The sequence below is a fragment of the Cebus imitator genome, unplaced genomic scaffold, assembly GCF_001604975.1.
Source record: "Cebus imitator isolate Cc_AM_T3 unplaced genomic scaffold, Cebus_imitator-1.0 Scaffold2, whole genome shotgun sequence".
NCBI classification, from domain to species: Eukaryota; Metazoa; Chordata; class Mammalia; order Primates; family Cebidae; genus Cebus; species Cebus imitator.
The window spans coordinates 1,626,817-1,649,867 of record NW_016107317.1 but is presented as its reverse complement, the minus strand read 5'-3'; the positions used below and the strand labels follow the sequence as shown (position 1 = coordinate 1,649,867).

The 23,051-nt window shown below is 41.6% G+C and overlaps 1 protein-coding gene across 1 annotated transcript in view; it reads left to right on the top strand.

Moving 5' to 3' along the window:
• The window catches only part of GRIN2B (glutamate ionotropic receptor NMDA type subunit 2B), a 420,712-nt gene that overhangs the window by 355,027 nt on the left and 42,634 nt on the right, over positions 1–23,051 (top strand). Inside the window, exons 7-11 of the mRNA XM_017528199.2 lie at positions 11,671–11,873; positions 12,670–12,841; positions 13,071–13,224; positions 16,463–16,588; positions 19,179–19,408. Coding sequence (XP_017383688.1) covers positions 11,671–11,873; positions 12,670–12,841; positions 13,071–13,224; positions 16,463–16,588; positions 19,179–19,408 — 885 coding nt within the window. The remainder of the gene's footprint in view (positions 1–11,670; positions 11,874–12,669; positions 12,842–13,070; positions 13,225–16,462; positions 16,589–19,178; positions 19,409–23,051) is intronic.

Sequence of the window (23,051 nt, the reverse complement as noted above, 5' to 3'; positions counted from 1 at the left end):
GATACTGTTCTCTGCAATTATTTGTGTCATAGAGGAGTGGTAAAAATCAAAGACTTTGTTGTCAGACTGCCTGGGTTCAAACCCTGTTTCTGCCACTTACTTGGCTTGGGGAACACCTAAGTGGGGGTCTTAAGGACCCTTCAGGTTATGAGCTCTTAATCCTAGGGAGGGACCTGTAGAAGGAGTGCATGGGGAGTAGAAGGGGAGACGGAAGGCATGCAAATGACTGTACCTGGCAGCAGGGTCTGGCACATGGGCCAGGTGGTAAGAGATGCCAAGTGACCTGCTGAGTGTGTTTGGCTGTGACTGTAGACTCTGTGGCTGTCCAAGCACCCCCACAAAGCCTGAGGGCCAGGAGGAGAATGCAGCCACAGGTCACTATCAGAACAACAGGAACTCTAGCCGATTGGCCCTGCCTAAACCCCAGACACAAAGAACTAGAGTGGAGGCCCTCTGCTGCTCTTCCTTTGATGAGTCGCTTTTTAGGAATGGCTGAGGAATCTGCCTATCACTTGCAACTCCACATACTTCTTGGCTCCTGAGATGTTCACAGAAATTGGTGATGATAAATGTCACTACTGCCACCACAACCACTGTAATTTTCTCAGGGCTCTCCATGCTTCAGGCATTTTGCAAAGCACTTTATGTACATTATATTATTTCATTTTCATTAGAACCCCACAAAGATAGTTATCTTGCCATTTATGAGTGAAATACACAGTGCATTATGAGAAATGTTTTGATTATAAAGAATAGACACACAGTTTGAACCAGCTTAAGCAAAAGACAACTTTATTATAGGATAGTGGGTCATCTCAACAGAACCCACAATGAGAATGTGGTTGAGCCCCCCCCCAGAATAGCCATAAACTGGGACTCCGATGCTGCCATATATCTTGCTCATTGTCTAACCTGTATTTATTTTCAGTGGCTACTGGCTTCGTTCTTCTCTCTGCTTAGGTCAGTCTCTCCATAGGTTACAAAACATGGCTGCCCAGAGCTTCTGAATTTTACATTTTATAGTTTATACCACTGGAATGAGACTGAATTAACACTCTCCTGAGTCCTACTGAAAATCCCAAGAATTTGACCCAGCCAGTCAGGTGCCCCACCCCTCAACCTCTCAGCTGTGGCTGGGTCAGTGGGTGGACCAGGAGGTGGAATAAAATGGCAACCTCCACAGGACCACATGGTTGGAGTTGAGGAAGGGGCAGTTCACAAGAGGAGGAGACAATGGGCTACAATGAGGGGAGAGAGGGGACAGTGAGTGAGAAGGAGAGGCAGGGATAGCTAGTTGGTAGCCGGACAGTAGACATCCCCAACACAGGGTTAAAAAGATTCAGGAGCTCATCCAGAATCACACGCAACCAATGGTGGAAAAGCAAGGATTCAAATTGGGCCTTTTTGACTTCAAAGTCTATGATCTTTACCAATATTACAAATTAGAATAAAGGGGGATGAATAAATGAATACACGCATACATACATATTTGCCTAAGTACTAATGAAGACCTTGCTACGTCAGTGCTCAAATCCAGGGAGTCATAGTTCAGATACATCCAACATTACACACTTTTGCTATCTACCCTCACAACTGTCATTTAAGAATACAGGTAGACAGTAATGACAAGGTAACCTGATGAAAAGCAGTGTCAGTGGTTGCAGCCTGTGACCCAGTTCCCAAAAGCAGATTATAACCGCACCCTTAGAGCCGACCTACCATTTATCAGTCAGCAGGTCAGCATCGCTGCTGAGCTGTGTTCTGGAGCAAGCCAAAGCCTTGGGCATGTTGCACATGTGTCCAGGAGGAAGTTTAGAGGGAGTGGTCTGTTTAAGTTTGCGAGGTTCCTCACTGGGTCCTGCATGTCCCAGAAGATAGTTTCAGACCCAGTTTTGTTGTTCCAGAAGACAGGTCTTCATTGGAAGAAGGCACATCAAAGGAGAAAGTAGAGTTCAGTTCTCACTAATTGAGCTCCTTTAAGTCTAAGAATAGGACTCTGAGGATTTTGGCTTCCCAAGGATGGAGAGTTGTGGCTTGGGAGGTTTTGAGACCTTGAGCCAAGAGGCATTAGAAACTTTGGGAAATCCTGTTGAATCTTTCTACCTATCTGAGCCTGTTTGGCAAACTGTTTACAAAATTTTCTGAGCTAAAATAATTAATGCTCTTTTCTAAAATGCCATCTTGTCCCAGGGAAGGGTTTATCACGAGGCAGCACCTGGCTCAGCAGGACTCTTTGGATTCAAGACCTTTGGTAAATTCAGAAGGGTAGTAGCATTTTTATTCCTGTGATTTCTGTTTTTATTTGCACGTGAATGAAAATGTTGAATGAAACCAAAGGAACCTCATAGAGTTTATCCTGACATTTGGAAAGAAATGAATTAAAAGCTTGGGAAGTGGAGGTTGTTCAGTATTTTCCCCTTGACAATAGCAAGCCACTTGCACAAAAAATTATGTTTCTGGGAAGAAGTTAATTACATTAAGGAGCTACATGGATGTTTTCAATTGTGGGAGTAATAGTAATAATGAATAGGAGGAGAAGATATAGCAAATGCTTGCAGAAAACTAATGAGCCAGGCACAGAGAGGTTAAACAACTCATCTGACGTCACACAGCTTGTCAGTACCCTGCCTCCAACTGCCACCTGCCACCATTCTGCCTATCTGGCCCCCCTTATGAACTTCAGCTGCCACTTGCCATGAACACTTTAGATACAACCATTAGGGATCTTGGGAGGCTAGGGTGAGCTGAACCACTCTTCTACTCTTTTAGGTCACGGTAAGTTTGTAAGGAATAGAGAGGTCAGGAATACTCTCTTGGTAAGATAGCATGGTGAAAAAAATATGAGCTGCTAGAGTCAAACAAATCAGAGATAAAATTCTGGTCCCTCAATGAGCCTTGGGTTTTTTGGTCTATATTGTAGGCAATTAATAATATCCACCTCTTTTGGCGTTAGTGGCAATAAATTGACAGACCTCCGCGAGAAGTGCCTGGCCTTCGGCCTGGTCCCTAATGGCTCTAATTACTCTAATATGATCACATCTTCATCCGTGGTGTTATCTGAAATGACCATAACTGCTCTCTGGTGCCCAGGGAATCAACAACTTCGATTCCTGGCAGGTATGTCTACTCTACCTCCCATATTTTCCCATATCTTCACTCCCCAGAGTAGGAAACATGGAGGGAGGGATGAGCAGAGAACAAGAGTCGCTCAGAGGGCAGTGCCCAGCAGCAACAATGGGTACTCCGGGGGCCTGGGCTCTCTTGGAGAGGCGTGGCTTAGCCAGGGATAGCATCTGAAGCCTGAGATGGCAACGATATCTCAATGTCCCTGGGAGAGCCATGCAGGTACCAGGCAGGATTGGCTAGATGGGCTTCCCTTCAGAGTGTGTACCCAGAGCCACTAGTCCCCAGCTTAGTAAGCGATGAGGCAGTCATAAGCCAAAGGCAGTCATGGATCAAATTGAACTAGGGAAATTATTTTCAAGCACACATTTCAAAAACTGGATTTCTAAACCTAGGTGTCACTGAATATGCAAATAATTAGGAAAAGAAGCATCAAAGCCATGCCAGTGGCCTTGTACTTAGAGCAATTTACATAGAACTGAGTCTGTCCAGGGTAACTTTATAATCAGGAAGGCGAAGAGAAACAGAATGTAGCAGGCTTTACATCCTACATCCTTTTCATGAAAGAGAGAACACTGGAGGGATATCTAGTGGAGGCTTTGTGGAGGGTTTGCAGTGACGTCAGTCAGTAATTTACTGAGAACACAGTTGTTACCCATGCCAGTACAAGGGACAAAAAGAAAGCTAATATGGTCCCTGCCCTCAAAGGGCTTAAAGACCAACTCAGAGATATGAATTTTGAAATACGGCTAACATTTTAATGTGATAGCCAAAGGGAGAGGTTGACCCACAAAACTATTATAGGAGGTCAAATAAGAAAGCATTTTCTCTGGGCCGGGGTGATCGGGGACAGTATCATGGCAGTGGAGAGGCCTGAGAAGGGCCAAGAAGAATGCAGAATGTTCCTGAGACATGGAAAGGGTACAGCCCTGCAGGCAGGGGAAGGCCATGTTCAACCACAAAAAGCAAAACGGCCTTTCTGTCACACGCAGGATAGGAAGAGATCCATGCGAAAGTACACTAGGAAAGACCAAAGAAGAACACTTTGGGAGTGGGGTAGATTACAAGTCAGATAGGAAACCAAACACACTATTTAAAAAGATACATTACGTTTTACTGCAAAAGAAAAGCAGTAAAATTTTGTGCACAGAAAAAAAAAAAAAAAGACAGATCTCAGAGTGGGACCAATATTTCAAGCGTACCTGACAGATGAAGGGTTTACTATCATAGTACACCAGGAGCTCTTCCCTATGAATAGATAAGAAAGACAAACAACTTGATAGAAATGGGAAAATGATGTGACTAGAGGGAAAAAGAGGAAAACCTAAATGGCTAAGAGATGTGGAAAGGTGCTCACGCTCACTGTGAGGCAAGAAGATGAAAATTAGAGCAGGAAGATATCATTTTTTTATTCCTCACATTGGCAAGCATTTAATAGTGATAAAAACTTCGTGCTGGTGAGAGTGTGAGCAGTTCTGAAGATGCACTCTTGTGCTTTGCTGATAGGAATTTCAGTTGTTGAAAATTGTATTCTGGCACCATTGAGAACATTTGAAAGCCTACATATCTTTTCGTTCTGCTTCATTACTAGGAATTGATGCCTTTGAAATACTAAGATATGTATTACATATTTTGATTAATTTTTTGGAAATATCCTAAATATTTATCAATAGGGGTATGCTTGAATAAGGCACAGTCATTATTATAGGCTACTATGTAGTTATTCAAAGGAGTTAGATCTACTGTTGGAAGAAATTCCATACTGAAGTGGGAAAAGTAAGTGGCGAGAAATGTGTATATTATGATTCGATTTAGGAAACACACATACATATGCAGTCACACAAATCCCCTTCTTTGTATATATGTAGATGTATTTTGAATGGATAGAGAGAATGAAGGGCCATACAGTACTAGAATGTTCAGTTGATTACGAAGAATGGAGGGGAGAGGTAGTACTTTAGTTTGAACGTGTCCCCCAAAGTTCATGGGTTGGAAACGTAATCCTCAATGCAATGTTGTTGAGAGGTGGGACCTTTAAGAGGCAGTTAGATCCTGAGGCTCTGCCCTCATGAATGCATGAATGACATTATCACAGTATTGGGTTGGTAATCAAGAGAGTGGATTTATTCTAAAAGTGTCTGCTCTCTCACACACAGTCTCTTGCCCTTCTGCCTTCTGCATGGGATAATGCAGCAAGAAGGCCCTTGCCAGATGTCAGCACCTTTATATTGGACTTCCCAGCCTCTAGAAGTGTATGGGATAAATTTTAAAAAATATACATTACCCAGTCTGCGGTATTTTGTTTATAGTAGCACAAAACAAACTAAAGATAGGTAAATAGAGAAAAAAGATTGAGCAAAATGTAGTATTATCATATACTCAAATGTTAAAAATCCTCAGAGTTAAGATGTATAGTTTTGGAAGTGGGGAAGTAAAGGTGCCCTTTTATCCTCAGATTTCTGCCCTGTTCAGAGTCTAAGCCTTTCCTGGGGCAGCACCAACATGTGGCTGGGGAGAGTCCCTGGATTTGTCACTATTTGGGGACAGAATGTGATGCAGAGTTTGGGATGCCTTGCAGAGACTCTCCCCGTTCCTTTAGCTTGCTCAGGGAAATAGCATGTAGCTTTAAGTTTCACATTTTAAAAGTCAGATGAAGGCTTAAAATAAGCGCAAGTGTTTTGTGTTAGATCCATATGTCATCTCAAGAAAAAACAAAAACGCTTTGATTTTTGAAAAATAACCTTTGACACCTAAAGAGGCTCTAATAAGTGCTTTTGTTCCAGGATCTTAAAAAATGACTTTCTGTGCAGACGAGAGCGGCAGCCCGAGGAGACTGATGTCCTTTGCTAATCTGCGCAAGGACTGCAGCAGCCGCAATACCCTGCCCTGGTCCCCTCTCCCTTCTTTACAATGACACATTCACCCTTCTGCTCACATCAGCTGTTCATGGTGGCGGGACAAATGTGGGGGCTTTCAGAGAGGAACACAGTCTCTCTGGTCCTTTTTAATGTGTGGCCTTGTCACGGTGCTAATTGGTGCCAATTTCACTGGCAGTAATGGAGGAATCTGTTAGCAGAAGGAAGACTTCGAAGTCTAAAAGCATTACGGATTAGTTCCCCAGAATTTTCCTAAGGGAAACCTATGAGCCAAGTCCATTAGAAGGTACCACAGGTTTGTAAGGTAGACTTCCTTTCAAGGAGAAATCCCAAGCTATTCGAGTGTTCACCTTAAACCAAGAGAACCAAACCAGGAACTCTAAAACATCCTTCCTTGTTTTTCTGAAAAAACTAGGCTAAGATTTTTTTTTTTCTCTCTTAAGAAAGGTGATTTTAGTCCTCAGGAGATCTTTTTAAATGTTAGTATGGCAGATAACTGAATTTTTTGTAGACAGATGTTGTGAAATGTGCTTGTGGTAATGATGTTTGTTTAGTGTTTCCCTCAAAGGAGTTCTGAGTGCTTTACAGTCATTTTCTTCGTTATTTTTTAAGGTGTTTTATTTTCCTGATCATATTTTAATCTGGAGCATAAATTCGTCATTCAGTTCTTGCCACGTTGTCTCTGAAATACCTCCTGTTCTGCTACTGTCTGCATTTCCAGGACTGCAGACTCACACCACTTCGGACATCCTAGATGTACATTCAAGATGTGTCCGTGGTGTGTCTGGCTTTTCTTTCTTGATTTGTTATTTTTCATTCCACTTATATTTCTATTTATATTTTTCACCATACTTTCTCCCCTATAAGAGAAGAATTGCTTGAAATATACCTTGTTCTTCTACAGACATTTTTTTTTCCTTTTTTGTTTAATTTTAGTCTTTTCCTCAATTCTAATCTGCCTTGCCCCATAAAGAATTGGCAGTGACGATCTAAACATGTTCTTTAACATGAGCCTTGTTCATTGGAATTGGGAATCTGATATTCATAGATTTTTTTAAAAAAAAAAAAAACATTTTCCTTTCAGTACTCAACTAACTTTCCTTCTCATTTTTTTTCTTGTTTCTTTGAAGAAACAATAAAAACCCTAACCCTAAGCCTAAACCCTAACCCTTGTTTCCTTGAAGAAACAAGAAAAAAAATCACAACCTTAAGACAAGCTAGTGTTTTATAGAAACAAATCAGATACTGCCATCCCTACAAAAAGTAACTCTAAGAGCACCTCTTCATTGGGTGCTCTTTAATCTGTAGAACATAGAGAGCCTCTATTCTAAAGAAAGTGTAGTCATGAAATTATGTGAAAGGTACCTCAGAAGTCCACACACCAATTTTTATAGATGCAGAAACAGGCTCAGAGGGTTTTAGAAATATGTTCACATCTCAGAAATACTCAGAGAAATGTTTAGAATTTAGTTTAGAAGACAAGTGACCTGGAACATTTAAAATATTATTAAAGAAGGTAGTAGATAGCATGAAATGATGAATGATTGGGTTCTGGGCAGTGGTGAGCCAGTAGTGTTTAATAATCGAGGGGTGGGGCTGGACAGAGGGAGCCTGATTGACAGTGTTTGTCAACTTCATGGTGCTCATGCCAGTTTCAAGTTACAAGCCTGACACCCTTGAACAAGGAGTTGGTAAGAGATGAGCACAATCCAGTCAGCTCTAAGAAGGGCAGAGATCATCCGGCTACAGTGAGCAGGCCTGTAAGGAGGAGAACTGAGCCAGACCATTGCTCCCCATGCCTCAGACCTTGCAGCTGTGAAGAATGATCCATGGACTTTTCACTTAGCCTCTGCACCACTCTGCTCCTTCGCTCTTGCTCTTGCCTTGGCAGATAAATAACTCTTACCTCCTTGGCTATCATTTACATTTCAAGCCCCAGCTCAGAGATGAGGTTCTCTGTGAGATTTCTTCTGATTCTTTGGAAATCATCACTTCTACTCTGAATGCCAGAGTACTTATTTATAAAATTTTTTTTTTTTTTTTGAGATGGAGTCTCCCTCTGTCACCCAGGCTAGAGTGTAGTGGTGTGATCTCAGCTCACTGCAACCTCCGCCTCCCAGGTTCAAGTGATTTACCACCACAGCCAGCTAATTTTTGTACTGTTAGTAGAGACAGGGTTTCACCATGTTGGCCAGGATGGTCTTGATCTCTTGACCTCGTGATCCGCCTGTCTCGGCTTCCCAAAGTGCTGGGATTACAGGCTTGAGCCACCGCGCCTGACCTATTGATATCTTTTATTAGAGTAATTACCAAAGTCTAACTTGATATTATTGTCAATGGATAGTGTCTTCTCCCCATAGACTGTCCTCGGAGGAAAAGGACCATGTCTTACTCCTTCATTGTCAGAGAAGCAGTGCAGTGTGGTGGGTAGGAGCCCAAGCTCTGGAGTCAGACTGCTCAGCTTCAAGTCACTTACCATGGGACCTTGGGCAAGTCATCAAACCCCTCTGTAGCCATCTGTAAAATGAAACATTAAATGTGAGTTTCAACCTCACAGGCTCACTGTGATATAATGAGATTACCAGATATGGTGAGTGCCTAGCACATCTATGCCCTCACTAAATGCCATCTGGTATTTTTACCTCTAGCACATAGGCCAGTGCCTGGCACAGAATCCGTGTGCAGTTGCTGGTAGTTGAACTGAATGGACATGAAGTAAGGATATGATCCAGCCAACTTGGTAGGAAGTTGGGAAAGTGTGTGATAGAGGGAATTGCATGAACAAACTAATGTTGGAGAAATGAGAATGATATATTTAATACAAATCAGTAGATTATAGAATTATAGGCTCAGAACCCAGTTTTCCAGCTGTGGTATGATAAATACAGAGCAGGGTAGGATTATTTGTACCTTCCCTTCACCCCATACGCTAGATGATGTATGTCTATAAACATACCATTGTTATTGCAATAGCTTTTGTAAACTGCTGATTGAAATATCTCATTTTCAATGTTGTGCAATTGCTTTTTAAAACACCAAAATGCTAGATTTTGAGTACAAATACTATTATATTTCATTCAATTAGTTCAGTCCATCATCCCAACTGATTCATATCTCCTTCAGACTTGATTCTGCAATGCATTTTATCTTTCCTCCTATCCAGTTTTCTGTTGCCTGAAATTTTGTAAGCATAACTTCTATTTTGTTTTGTAAAACACTATTCAGGCCACTTCTAAGAACAGAGTCCCCTGACATGACACTAGGGACTTTTTTCTATGTTGGCAGTCATTCATTAAAAATCTCTTTTTTTCCTCTTCACATACAGATTTTAAACTCCTTTCAAATCTATCAAAGTATGCAATATTTGAACAATAGTATCTGAGAAATGCTGCCAACATTTTATGTCTGTAGCATTTTCCCCACAGATATAGTAAGTCTATTAGGAAAGAAAATGCAGCTAATTTGTGGCAAAGTGTTCCTGATTCATCTGTGTTAGCTCCTAATACCAACACCTTCCTTTTCCAAGTTGAGCTAAGGATGGATGATGTAAAAGAGTGAAGTTAACTGTATCAAGGTAGGCTAGACTCAATGTACAGACCTTGAATATCTAGGTGGAAATTTGTGTACAATCCTGAGGACAGTGAGAGATTGCTGAAATTTTTGAATCAGGATTATAGGACAAAATTGTGTTTTAAGAAAGCCATCTGGCTGCAGTGTCCACAATGGACTCTGGGGGGACCCTTAGTGAGGTTTGAAATTTCCTGCAATAATCTCAGAATGGGCCGCTGGGCTGTATTAGGCTAGGCTAATAGCAATAAAGATGGAAGAGAATAAATTTGGATTTAAGAGGAAAAAAAAAAAAACAAAAGGGACTATTGAGGGAAGATGATAGAAATGAAATAAATAGGTACTTTAGGGCTTCTCAACCTTTTACACATTATTGAACATGAAGAATATAAAACCAGTTTGGCCAAACAAATAGGCCTCTTTGAGGATGGGGGTGACCAATGTCCTGGGCACCCAGGACTGAGTTTCTCCTCTCCCAATTCCTACCTGCCCTGACTGGCAGAGGACATTAGTATCCCCACTGCTGGAGAGCCATTTGGAAATTTTGGTTTTCGAAATAAATAGTCTTAGCAATATGAGAAAAAATGACTTGTACTAAAATCAGGATCAATAGTACAGAGAATGCTATACACGTGAAGGAAGGCAAATGTTTGGTTCAGTGCATGATTCTGAACAAAGAAGCAAAACATCATTCATACCCTTGAAAGAAAACCAACCAGCATCAGCCAAGCAAGGACTGTGGAGGTACCAAGTAAGATAGCCCAAGCCACGAGACCACTGCCTGCCTTATAATGATGCAGTAATACAAGGGCAGTGGCTATGCGGGCTATTGCACAAAGACACCAAGAAGGAGGGAGTCTGGGTTTTGCATTAATATGAAAATCCAAGCCAAGCTGCTTGAAAATTTATGAAGTGCCATTGACATGTTGCTTCTTACTGATTTCTGTAGTTAGTAAATTAAGTAGTGCTGTAGTTTCTGGTGCCTCACCTGTTCTACAAATTTGCATTGCTGCAAATTTCCTCCCATGGAGGAAATCATAGATGGAGAAAATGCAGGTGCTTGCAATCTATAATTCCTTACAATAATTGAAGGTGCTCAGTTATAGAAAATGAGCAAGTATTCCCTCTTTCTCCATTAAACTCATTGACACGGAGAGAACAAGAATCCCTCAACAAAGCCCCATGTGGATTCCCTTATAAAAATAGGAATGAGTGGCTCTTCCAAAAGATAATGGAACCCATACACTTCTCAGGATGGTTGGCAGCAGGCCGCCATGTTCATGATTCAGGGGCACTGGCCTTTCACACTGGAGTCCATGTGGATGGTGCTCCCTGGTGTTGGGGCACCTGGCCTGTGTGGCCATAAGTGGTGGTTCATAGAGAGACATATCTGATTCATCCTTGGCTTCCACTCAGCCCAGGAGGTGCACATCTGCATTGACCCATGTTCATCCCCAGCCTAACCATGCTCCCTTCCTAAATGAACTGTGTTAGTATTCTTTAATCCCAATTTGTCATTTTATTCCAATTCAGATCCATCGAGTTCTCCCCACTGGATCTCTTTTACAGCCAAAATGCATCCTTTTGGCTCATCTGCTCCCATTGTTCTGTTGACCTTTCCAAAGCTATTTGCTGCTCTCACCATCATGCTCCTTGTTACAGTTAAGTAGAAAAAAACTGACAGCCACTCATAATGCAGGGAACTCCAGCATCCTCACAGCACTTGCTACAGCTTCAGTTTAGCACTTACTACACAGTGTTCCAAAATATTTTTTACATATCTGACTCCACTCACTGTGAGCTTCATGAAGGACAGAATGATGCTTCTTTGAGCCATGGGGTTTAGCAGGGTGCCAGCACATAGTAGGTTCTCATTTAATGTTTGGTAAGTGAGTGATAAATGAATGTATTGGCTTTCTTACATTTAGACACAGTAGTCTCATTTGGGGCATATGATTTAAAAAGTATTCCTCTCTCTAGTAGGTACAATGCTGGCACTTGTTGGCTTTTGTTTAACTGCTTCCTGGGATTATTCAGATGATACTGGGACAGGCTGTTATGTTGTGGCCAATGGTTTCTGATTCTTGTGTTCATCCTTTTGCAGGTGGGGAAGTGGAAAGACAAGTCCCTGCAGATGAAGTACTATGTGTGGCCCCGAATGTGTCCTGAGACTGAAGAGCAGGAGGATGACCACCTGAGCATTGTGACCCTGGAGGAGGCACCATTTGTCATTGTGGAAAGTGTGGATCCTCTCAGTGGAACCTGCATGAGGAACACAGTCCCCTGCCAAAAACGCATAATCACTGAGTATGGCATCCTCTCAAAGACTTTGGGTGGCATGGGAGAGTGATTTGATGCACCTGTTAGCACTTGGCTGGCCTGAGACCTGAGGCATGAGAATTGGGCACTGTGTCTGATTTCCAGTTGCTTTTGAGCTGTGAGATTACTTGGCAGCACTCTGGTCTGTTGTCTCATTCTGTCCAGATGGTGACCTGGGAAAATGATGGCTAACTTCCTATGCTAAAGTTTCTTTGGTCTTGCTTGGCCTCAGTGAATAGGACCTCAAGTTTATGGAGATTTAAGTTTACTTCTGTGTTCAAATATTTTTCTTGGGTCAGCACGTCCCAAAATCTTGAGATTTAGAACTATTTTTTGAAAAATATAAAACTAATCTATGCTTTTAAAAGTCAGCACAATGGTTCTTCTTGGTGTGAAGTGCCTAGAATGGGGAACAGGAGGCCTCTCAGGTGCTGGTAACTTTTCTGTATCTGGATTTGGGTGCTGATTGAAAGGAGGAGGTCAGTCTGTGAAAATTCACTGAACCAAAACCTTCCAATATGCACCCTTTTCTTATGTATTTTGTACTTCAAAGGAGAATTAAAATTTGGAGGAAACAGCTCAATGTGATGAGATAATGAGAATATTACAGGTCTGTTTTCCATTTTATTTCTTCACTTGAGTCTAGTATAAATTGTGCTGAGCTGTGAAGGCAGCCTGCTTTGGGGTTGGACATTTTTTAATGGCAAAGGGTAATAAATGTTGCTTTTTTGTACAAAGCCTTGTTTTTTATTTTATTTTATTTTTTGTTTCTTTAATTGCCTAGGAATAAAACAGATGAGGAGCCGGGTTACATCAAAAAATGCTGCAAGGGGTTCTGTATCGACATCCTTAAGAAAATTTCTAAATCCGTGAAGTTCACCTATGACCTTTACCTGGTTACCAATGGCAAGCATGGGAAGAAAATCAATGGAACCTGGAATGGTATGATTGGAGAGGTGAGTGTCTGGAAGGGCTGCTTCCATTTTCATTTTCATTTATTTTCCTTCTTTTAAATAAGTGTTTAAAACATGCTCACTTTATGAATTTCAGAAAATATAAAATGGTAAATAGGATGTATTGTTCCCATTATACAAAGGAAAACACTGCGAGGCTTCGAGTATTTTCCTCGTGGTGGTCGCTTGCCCTCCTGAATGTTTTAATTGGAGCATTGCATCTTTCTCTTAGGTGGTCATGAAGAGGGCCTACATGGCGGTGGGCTCACTCACCATCAATGAGGAACGGTCGGAGGTGGTCGACTTCTCTGTGCCCTTCATAGAGACAGGCATCAGTGTCATGGTGTCACGCAGCAATGGGACTGTCTCACCTTCTGCCTTCTTAGGTAAATGATGGGTTTGCTGGTGGAAGGAAATGGACATATGGATGGGGAAATGAAATAAGGAACAAAGAAGGACAACGTGGCTCTTCCAGCTAGGAGGTGGTTTGCTAGGAGCTCAACTCAGCCAGGGACTTCACTTAGGGGACTTCAAAACTAATTACTCTCAAACTTGAAAACTGATGAACACCCAGAAAGATAGGAAAGCATAGTGGCCCCTAAGAAAGCAGTACTGGGCTAGTCCTCAGAGGGCCTATTGGAGTCCTGTTCCTGCCATTTGGTCAGCATTTGACCTTGAGCAAATTCGCTCTATCCCAGGACTCAGCTTCTTCATCCACAGGAGAAGTCATTTCAACTAGGCTGATCTTTGAGGCTGCTTCCTGCCATAATAACTTCTAATCCTGGATATCATTGAAATATCTATTTATTTTTAATTATCTGCAAGAATTGAGCTCAGTGCTACCAAAAAAGGTTTTTTGTTTCTACAGAAATTTTCTGAGGCTTTGCCAGACAGAGCTGATCTGATTCTGCCTCCCACCCCAACACACCCCTCCCCATACCATTCTCTCCAGCATTACTTAAATGTCAAAAATCTCAGATGTGATATAAGACTGGGTGAGATGAGGCCAAGACTTCAATTAGATGAGGTCTTTCATGAGCTCATACTCCACATTTTTTTGCAGGGTCCATGGAACAAGGGGTTGGAAAATAAAATGTCATCTTGAAAACACAATGCTGGGCTAGCAGAAAGGAGACTGGGTTTGGCATAAACAAGCCGTAAGCCCCTGGACGAGTCACCAACTCTCTAAGAGACATCAACATTTTTTAAATGGGACTATTACAGTAGACAGTGACTAACCTTTCTTTAAGCTCTAACCGTAGGGAATTAATTCAATTAATGTACTACAAAGTGGAGTTATAGGCTCCATAGAATTTTTCTATAAATCACTCCAATTTCTTAACTAATCTTCTTATTTACAGTGAAGCAAATTCCAGCCTTGCCAATTTTATGTGAAATGCTTTTAGATAGTGCACACTGTATGCATTAATCTCATAGCTGCTGTGTATAATTTATTTGCTTTTTTTCTTTACAAGGATAATTGTAATATTAAGAGATAGAAACAAAACTACATTCTAATTCTAACCTTGTTAGTATGGCACTACTTTAACTTGTAAACTGGCAGAGCCAGTGATACATCAGTATGTCCCTGAAATGGCATAGAAATGCCAGGCAAAGTGTGTTTATGTCTGTGTTCAGAGGAGGAGTAGTTAGTTATAGGGATAAGAGAAGCCAACATTTATTGAGCACCTACTATATAATGTGCTAGACATCATTGTATATCCTTTTTTTATATTAACTCAAAATGTTATTATACCCATTTTATAGCTTAAGAAATTGAATCTTAGACATATTAAACCATTTTCCAGCAGTCTTTTAGCTGATAACAGGAAGCTCTAGGATTAAAATCCAGCTATGGCAGCCTTCAGAACCTGTGTTCTGGTACAAATAAGGCCATTTCAGAGTTCAGCCCCTAACGCAGAAACCAGCGTGGGGGACAAAGAGCGACATAATACGATGAAAAAAACTGACTGTTTGCATCAGTTTGTAACCTGAGTCTGCCGTTTCCTGAGTACGGATTGGAAAGGACCTTGCCCTCTCAGTTCTACTTTACTCCCTATAAAATAGATAAAATAATCCCTAATGAAAGGGTCATTAGAAAAATTATATATACAGTATGTCAGAAAAATATTGTCTAAATTGTAAAGATCAAAACAGATGATGTATTTTGTGTATAGAAAGTTTCCCTGGGCCTAATGTGAGGAACAGACCACAGAGGCAATGTTTTTACTCAGTAACTTCCCAATCTTAGACAAAAGGAAATCAGGGTAGAATTGCAATCAATGAGAGTCAAGCGTGTGGAGGTTTTCTCCGCTCCTCTGTAGAGAGCCTTTGAATTGTACCTTTTACCCTCGCCTCTCCAGCTGCCATTGAAAGGTTTTGCATTTCACAGTTGGTGTGTTAAGCACCGGAGCTTTATCAAAATCTTTTTAAAATTGATTAAGTGACCAGGCTTTTATAATTCCTTTGGGAGTTCAATAATAAAGTAGGTTTCAGAGTAAGAAATATATTTTCTAATTTTCAGCCAATTTTCCCCCTTTTTAAACTTCATCTTTATTAATGATTTGGAAGATGGAGGAAACAGCATGTTAATTCACTTAGTTATGAGTTTACAATGTGCGGTGACAGCTAAAAAGGCCAGAACTATTTTGAGACACAATTGAGGGAGCATTGTATCATGGGACAGAATAGTGATTGTCCCTTTTTATAGGCCTTCAGAGAGATGGCTTCTGGAATATAGTATCTCATTTCTGGACACCTCCAAGCCAGAGAGATATTTAGCTCAACTGGAAAGGATTCAACACACATGATTAAAGATATTAAAGAAAGCATGTGTAGAATATTCTTGCTACCTTACCCAGTCTTTTCCCATCAACCCTATCACTTGGTAATGGCAGATAGATTGTAGCTGGTTTGTGAATTACAACTTAGGCATGATCCTTTGTCACTTGTTAAATTCCCACTGTTGCAGATACTGATATTTAACATGGATGGATTCTGTAACATTGATTTATATTCTCATACCCAATGATGTCTTACCCAATGATGATAACATACAACACATCAAAGTAGACTGAAAAAGTGAATCTAGGCTAGGAAGTTTAAGAAAAGTGATACAAGGGGGAAAGGGGACTGGCTATATATGGTACACACTTATTCCTGAACCAATTCAAATCTAAAATAGTAGACAGGACTGTTGTGAATGATTGTATCTACAAAGCTCAGAAGCATTGGAGAAGGCATTTGCAGGCCTTCACTACATGATGTGGCCATATAGAAAGGAACATAAACTGAGTCAGTCCAATAGAGCTCACTTACTTCATAGCCAGTCCTTCTTCCAATTGCACCATTTACGGAAACACCCAGATATTGGTCCAATAATGGCAGAAACTGACTCCACAACCTAAAAGGCTCACAGGCATGAAGCTATCTTTTTCATGTATTTGAAAGAAGGCAATCCATGCCCTTTAAGGAAATGGCTCAGGTACAATCTGGCTTCCTGAAGGCAGACAACACACTGTGGTTTATTCCCCATCCCCTAAAACATGAAATAAATATGTGAATTAATTTGAATTTGTTTGCTCTCTGTTTTAACCCTGAGCACTGCTTTTCTCTCTTCCCCAGAGCCATTCAGCGCTGACGTATGGGTGATGATGTTTGTGATGCTGCTTATCGTCTCCGCCGTGGCTGTCTTTGTCTTTGAGTACTTCAGCCCTGTAGGTTATAACAGGTGCCTCGCTGATGGCAGAGGTAAGGCCAGCTGGGACTGCTGCATTTCTCCATTTTTTCCTCCTTATTTTCAAATCTCTGGACTCATCGTTTGTTATCTGCAGTTTCCCTAGCCTATCCATTTCTGAAAAGGAGCCGTCAGGTGACCATTTCTAGGTCACCAGCTTGGTGTGTCTTTACAAATACCCCATCTGAGATGTTAGTTTGAATCTGCTTTATGCCTGGCCCCAAGCCTAGTTCCACCCCCAAGTAAAGGAGAAGAAAAACTGTCGGTAGTTATGGGTAGCATAAACATGTCACAGCCAACTATTTTGATAACCTTAGGCTGTGGCCAGTCTGTTGGAACAGATGTCACTAACAAGGCAGAGTGTACACACATGTTAAGAACAAGAAGAAATGGGTTGCCCCAGGGTACATGCAGGTGGTTGCGGCTGGTAGAGTTCCCTAGAGCCAAAGGATCACAACTGAGGTACCAGATCTCCAAAGCATATGCCCCAGCCCCAACCCCCTTGCCGGAGAGTATAAAAGTTGGGTGTTGGAAATAAAATGAAATGGAAAGACCAGTTCTCACTCATAGCTATTATTGGGTATGGTCCAATTTCCTGAGTAGGTAGACCCAGAGATGTGAAGGCTGCCCATGTGTTTGAGGCATTTATACCAGTTTTGAAAAGCTCACATGAATCTAACGGGGACCACAGGATCCTTGTAAATAATTCCTCCAAAACTTCCTGAGAACCCCAGGATTAAGAAATATTCTGCCTTTGCTGAGTCTTCTCCATCCCAGAATGTAAGCTCTATCCTAGAATTATACCTCTAAAAGAAAAGATTCTTAAGCCTGGCTGCACATAAGAATAATCTGTGGGACATCTAAAAGACACAGGTGCTTGACCTCCTTTTCTGATTCACTAAGCCTAGGGTTGGGCTTAGACCACTGTATGCTTCAAAACAGTGGTTCTGTATTTTGGTTGCATGTTAAAATAAAATAACTAGCCCCACCCTACACCAATTGATTAAGAATCTCTAGGGACAGGGTTCCAAGCAGCAGCATCTTATAAACGCTTCCCTCATGCTTCTGTTGGACTCACAGTCCCAGCTGCAAAACGCCACTTTACTGGAGTATTTCCAAGGGGAGACCTACCTTTTAATTTGGTTTGTGTATTCCGGGGTGGGAGTTGGGGTGTCTCCACTGTATGTACAGTCAGGGGCTTTCCACCTGTGCTTCACCCAGAAGCCGTGGCCTATATCCCAGCCTGTGTGGCACCAGTAAGAAGTAGAACATCTGGGAATCACATGAGTATATACTTAGGTTGGCAATGTCAAGAACTAAAATCAGTGTGTGCTGCTTCTCTCCCTGAAAACAAAACAAAACAAAAGAGGTGAAAATCCAGATTCTCAAAGAAAGCTCAGAGTGAGAGCTTACAGTTATTCACTTTACTGAAGGATGTTTGTCTTCACAGAGAAATTCAACTTCGGGCCACATTAAATATCAAGTCTCCTTAGAGCATTTTACAATTTACAAAACTTTGATTTATAAACAACTTTTTGGTTACACATCTGTTGCATGAAATAAGGTCCACACGCACAGATATGTGTGCACAGTTAGATATCAGGTTCAACATGTGTAGTCCCTGATGATTTATTTGGCTGAGCAGATGCTATCAGAATCACGGATTACATCATAAGACCTGTGCTGATATGTTGTAAAACTGTGCAGGCAGATGTTCATTTCTGCAGTGGAGGGGCTACATGGAGATTCAGACAACAGACAAGATTTTACCATCAGCAAATAGAGATTGCAGTGAGATCACAATACACATATGGGCAGAAGCCAAGCACTGTCTGCGCAAAGCTTAGGTGGGGGGAAATCAAAGTCAAAAGCAGCTACCTTTCTGACCTTAGATCCATGTAACCAGGCCGGGATTCTATGACTTCCTGTTTGGCCTTCCCGATACTCTTTTACACACAAGCTTCTACTGCAGGAAACCAGCTGGGAAGTGTTGGCATTGGAGTGGGGTCAGGGTTGTCTTTGAAACATTAAGCGCCGAGTGCTAGAAGCTAAAGGAAAATCAGGAAGAAGGGCATTCCATGCCATCCAGCATCAGTGTAAACAGACTTGGAGGGGGTTTATGAATGGTAGAAAACAGTCTTACACACTTCTTACTGATGTTTTTGGAAGTTAAAATGCATTCTTTGTAGATACAAATATAAAATATATGGAAAAATGACAGTAATGACCCAAGTATGGCCATAGTGACATAGTTGGCCTTTGTTATTCAGTTTTGATGTGATTTTGAGAGGGTCTTGTATATAGGGGCAGGGTGATGGTTCCTCCAGAGAGGAGTCATGATTGTTAGTTTGAGAAAGACCCCACATACCACACACACCCCAGGCTTCTGGTTTTTCTCCTAAGGAACCCTCTGCAGCCCTCCTGAGAGTCCCTGGAAAAGAGAGATGCACACTCTCAAATGTAAAAGCTGTCTGTAAAAGGGCTTGGTTTTAGTGGAAGGGTTTCCGGCTCAGAGCAGGGACTCACAGGCCCTGTGTATTTCTAGGTTTAAATAGAATCAGGCATGCTGGCTTAACTTTTATTCTTGCCTTTTTGTCATGCCAGAGCCTGGTGGCCCCTCTTTCACAATCGGCAAAGCTATTTGGTTGCTCTGGGGTCTGGTGTTTAACAACTCCGTACCTGTGCAAAACCCAAAGGGGACCACCTCCAAGATCATGGTATCAGTGTGGGCCTTCTTTGCTGTCATCTTCCTGGCCAGCTACACTGCCAACTTAGCTGCCTTCATGATCCAAGAGGAATATGTGGACCAGGTTTCTGGCCTGAGCGACAAAAAGGTAAGAGACCCATTTGAAATCTCCCATTTCCCCCTCAATCCTGTTCTCAGCCATACTCAAAGTTCTCATGTACCTGCTTGTCTTCTAAATTTTTAGAATGAATAGTTCTTTCTTATGTTTCCTTGTATTGGAACATGGGAGGAGAAGTCAGTTTTCCTACTGAAATAATAGGACTTCATATTGGCCTCCTGATGTGTGAAAGGTTGTCACTGGTACACCCTAGGCTGCAAATAAAGGGCTCGGTGTGTTAGCGGCTTTCTGAGTGCATGGTACCTCCTGTTGTATGCTGATAGGTGGCCTATCTGCACAGAGCTGCCAGTGTGCAGTGTTGTTAGAGGGCTGCCGCTGTGTACCCACGCTGAGGGGACGGGCGTGTGATGGCCTCATTTTATTCCCAGTGGTGTTGGCGGTGGGCTCTCCCTGTGTTCCTCACTGTACGCTCATGTGTTCCTGGGGCTGGGCAGGAGAGTCGTTCACATTGTGTCTCGAAGAGAAGTAACTGCTGTTTAACTGGATGACTGCCCCTGTGTGGTGCTGATGAATGGGCTGCCCCCTTACAAATCGCAGGCCCCCTGCAGGCCTGTGCAGTTGAGAGAGAAAGGAAAGTGTCTGCTGGTTCCCATCATTACTGGTTGAGGATGAACAAAACCCATTCTAAATACATCGGACTCTCCAATCTGCCTGAACCATCACGTTTTTCATGGGAGATCTGTCTCCCGAAACTGTGTAACCAGGACTAGTGATAGGAGCCACTTTCATGGAGTGTCCCATCAAGCTTATAGCCAAAATAATTTTGGAGACTTGTGCTTACAACACATTTTCACCTCTAAGATTTAGAAATAAATCTTAAGGAAATATAGTGATTTTCTACCCCCACCCTCACCCCCAGCATGAAGCCATGAGATATAGACAGGTGTGTCTTCAGAACAAACGGTGCTTTGCACACGGGTTAGATTTGCCCAACCGAAAACCCTACCCACTTCAGCAAATGGTCCGGGAAGAGTGAAAAGGAGGAAATACCCTTTTCTCTTCAGGGCCAGAGTCTGATTTCTCCTACATTTCTACTTATCAAGAACATTCAAAAGCATGTGGAGAAGATAAATAGGATCTTGAGGAAATGAATGTGTCTGTGTGTTGTGTGTGTGTGTGTGTGTATCACTGTGTTTACTCCTTCGTGTTATCTCTTTCTCTGATTTGTCTTCCTTTTTGCTTTATTTTTCTTCCTTATTTAAAAAAAATTCTCCTTTTATATTTCTTATTTAGAAGCTTTTATTTACCTCTCTCATCGCATGATTTATGATACATTTATTTATATATTCATCTATTTATTACTTAACTGTTTTTAAACCTCTTTTTCACTATTCCTTCATCAACATCTTTCATCACGATCCTAACTCAAATTTGAGTTAGACACCTCCTTTCAGCCCCATTTGAAGCCACCACCACAAACACCTTTTGATGACTCTTTCTGTAACTGGGACAGTAATGGGGCTGAGAACAACCTCAGGGCTCAATACTTGGATGTGGCTCAGGTAAGGTGGACCATGACCACCTCCTATTGTTTGGATGTCTGATCCCTTTAAATCTCATGTTGATATTTGAGCCCCAGTGTTAAAGGTGGGGCCTAATGGGCTGCATTTTGGTCATTGGGTGGATCTCTCATGAACAGATTAATGCCTTACTTGGGAGGGGTGGGACTGAGTGAGTTCTCACTCTGTTAGTTCTCACTCTGAATTCCCCCAAAAGCTGATTGTTAAAAAGAGCCTGGAACCTCCTCTCTCTCTTGCTTCCTCTCTTGCCATGTGATTTCTGCACATGCCGGCTCCACGGCCCCTTCTGCCATGAGTGGAAGCAGCCTGAGGACGTCACCAGATGCCCAAACTTGAACTTTTTCAGACATCAGAATCGTGAGCCAACTGAACCTTTTTTTCTTTATAAATTACCTAGTCTCAGGTATTCCTCTATAGCAATACAAAATGGACTAAGGCACCACCCTAAGACATGGATGTTGCAGAAACTTGATGGCCATGCCCCACGTGTAGACTTCTCAGAGGTATGACAGGCCATGTCTTCACATGACCTGTGGCTGAGATGTAGTAGACTATGTGCCCACACAGAGTATAGCAGGGCCATGTCACCATGCATGACATGGCAGGGATGTAGTGTATCATGTCCTACGCGTGGATATAACAGTGTATGGTGAGATCATGTCACTGCACATCAATATGGCAGAGATGAGGTAGGTCACAGACCTCCTTGGGGGTCTGAGCTGTTAAGTGGAGGATCTGCATGGGTATCAAAATGTTTCCTTCAGTTGTCTTGAAAATTACTTGGTACATGGCATTTATCTTTCTCTTGCCCTCATGGGCCACACAATAACAACTGAATGCTTTTCTGTTTGAACTAAGCATAACTGAGATGGAGGAAGACAGTTTTCTTTTCCATAAAATAAGTATCATTTCTGGGCTTCTTAAAGCAGACAGGATATGCACATGTCTGTCCTCCATACCATGTTGATTATGTCCTAAAAAGTTGGATCCCATCAGTTTGCTTTATAGAATTAAGATAGGGGTGTGTGTGTGTTGGTGGGGGAGACTCTCAAGACTTTTGCAAATAATGTCCACTGTGACCCCAGCTCTCCAGCCTCATTGGCCAATGCTTGGGTTCCTGCATCTGATACCCTGCGTATCCACAACTCTTCATCTTTCCCAACTGTACCTCTATCTGTGCATCTGCCTGGGAGGCTTTTTTCCCAACTTTTTCACTCATCAAACTCCTACTGAAACTTTAAAACCTAGATTAGAGGTCCCTTTATTTGTGGAGCTTTCCCTAGCTCATTTGAGAAATGAGTCATTCTGTGTTCTATAATGGCAACTATTCAAATCTTTATTATAACGTGTATCTTCCACAGTCTGTTGAAATAATCTGAAGGCCTATACCTGACCACATATTCCTCTATCTGACCATGAACTCCACAAAGTCAATGATCATAAGTTGGTCATCATTAAGACAAAAAAAAAAAAAATTCTGTGGGGAGAGAGGAAGAGAGGCTATATTTACTTAAGAGCCCCTGGCAAAAACAGTGGACCCAGCATCACAGGCAAAGAAAGCCAACAAGTCAGCAAGTACCCCTTAATGGCTGTTTAATTTGAAAATGGTTATCTGATACATTTCATAACTTTGCAGATGACAAAACGGTAAACTGTAAGCACCCTACCAGAATCTGTCAACATAATTTACATAATTATAGAAAACATTTAAGTAACGAATGATTGCATATCAGTGTCAGAGACAGTTATATAAATCAGAAAGAGTTTTCTGAAAGTATACTTAAAATGTTGAAATTCTTTTAGTCTTACTTCAAAACACCTAAAGAAAACAAATTCTTGGGACAGGGAATGGTAATGCATGAGAGGAAGTGTATTCTGTGAATTTAGAAAAAGAATAAAGACATTCAAACAATAATATTGAGAAAAGAAATGAGGTCATTTTGAAGATTATTTTTCAGTGTGATTAGATTTTCATCAAGGAAGTAACATTTAAAATGGAGAAGGGTTCCTAAACTTGTTTTGACTATTATAGATGATATATCTTCCATATAACTCAGATCAAATGAAAAATATTTTGGGGTGATGATGGAAAG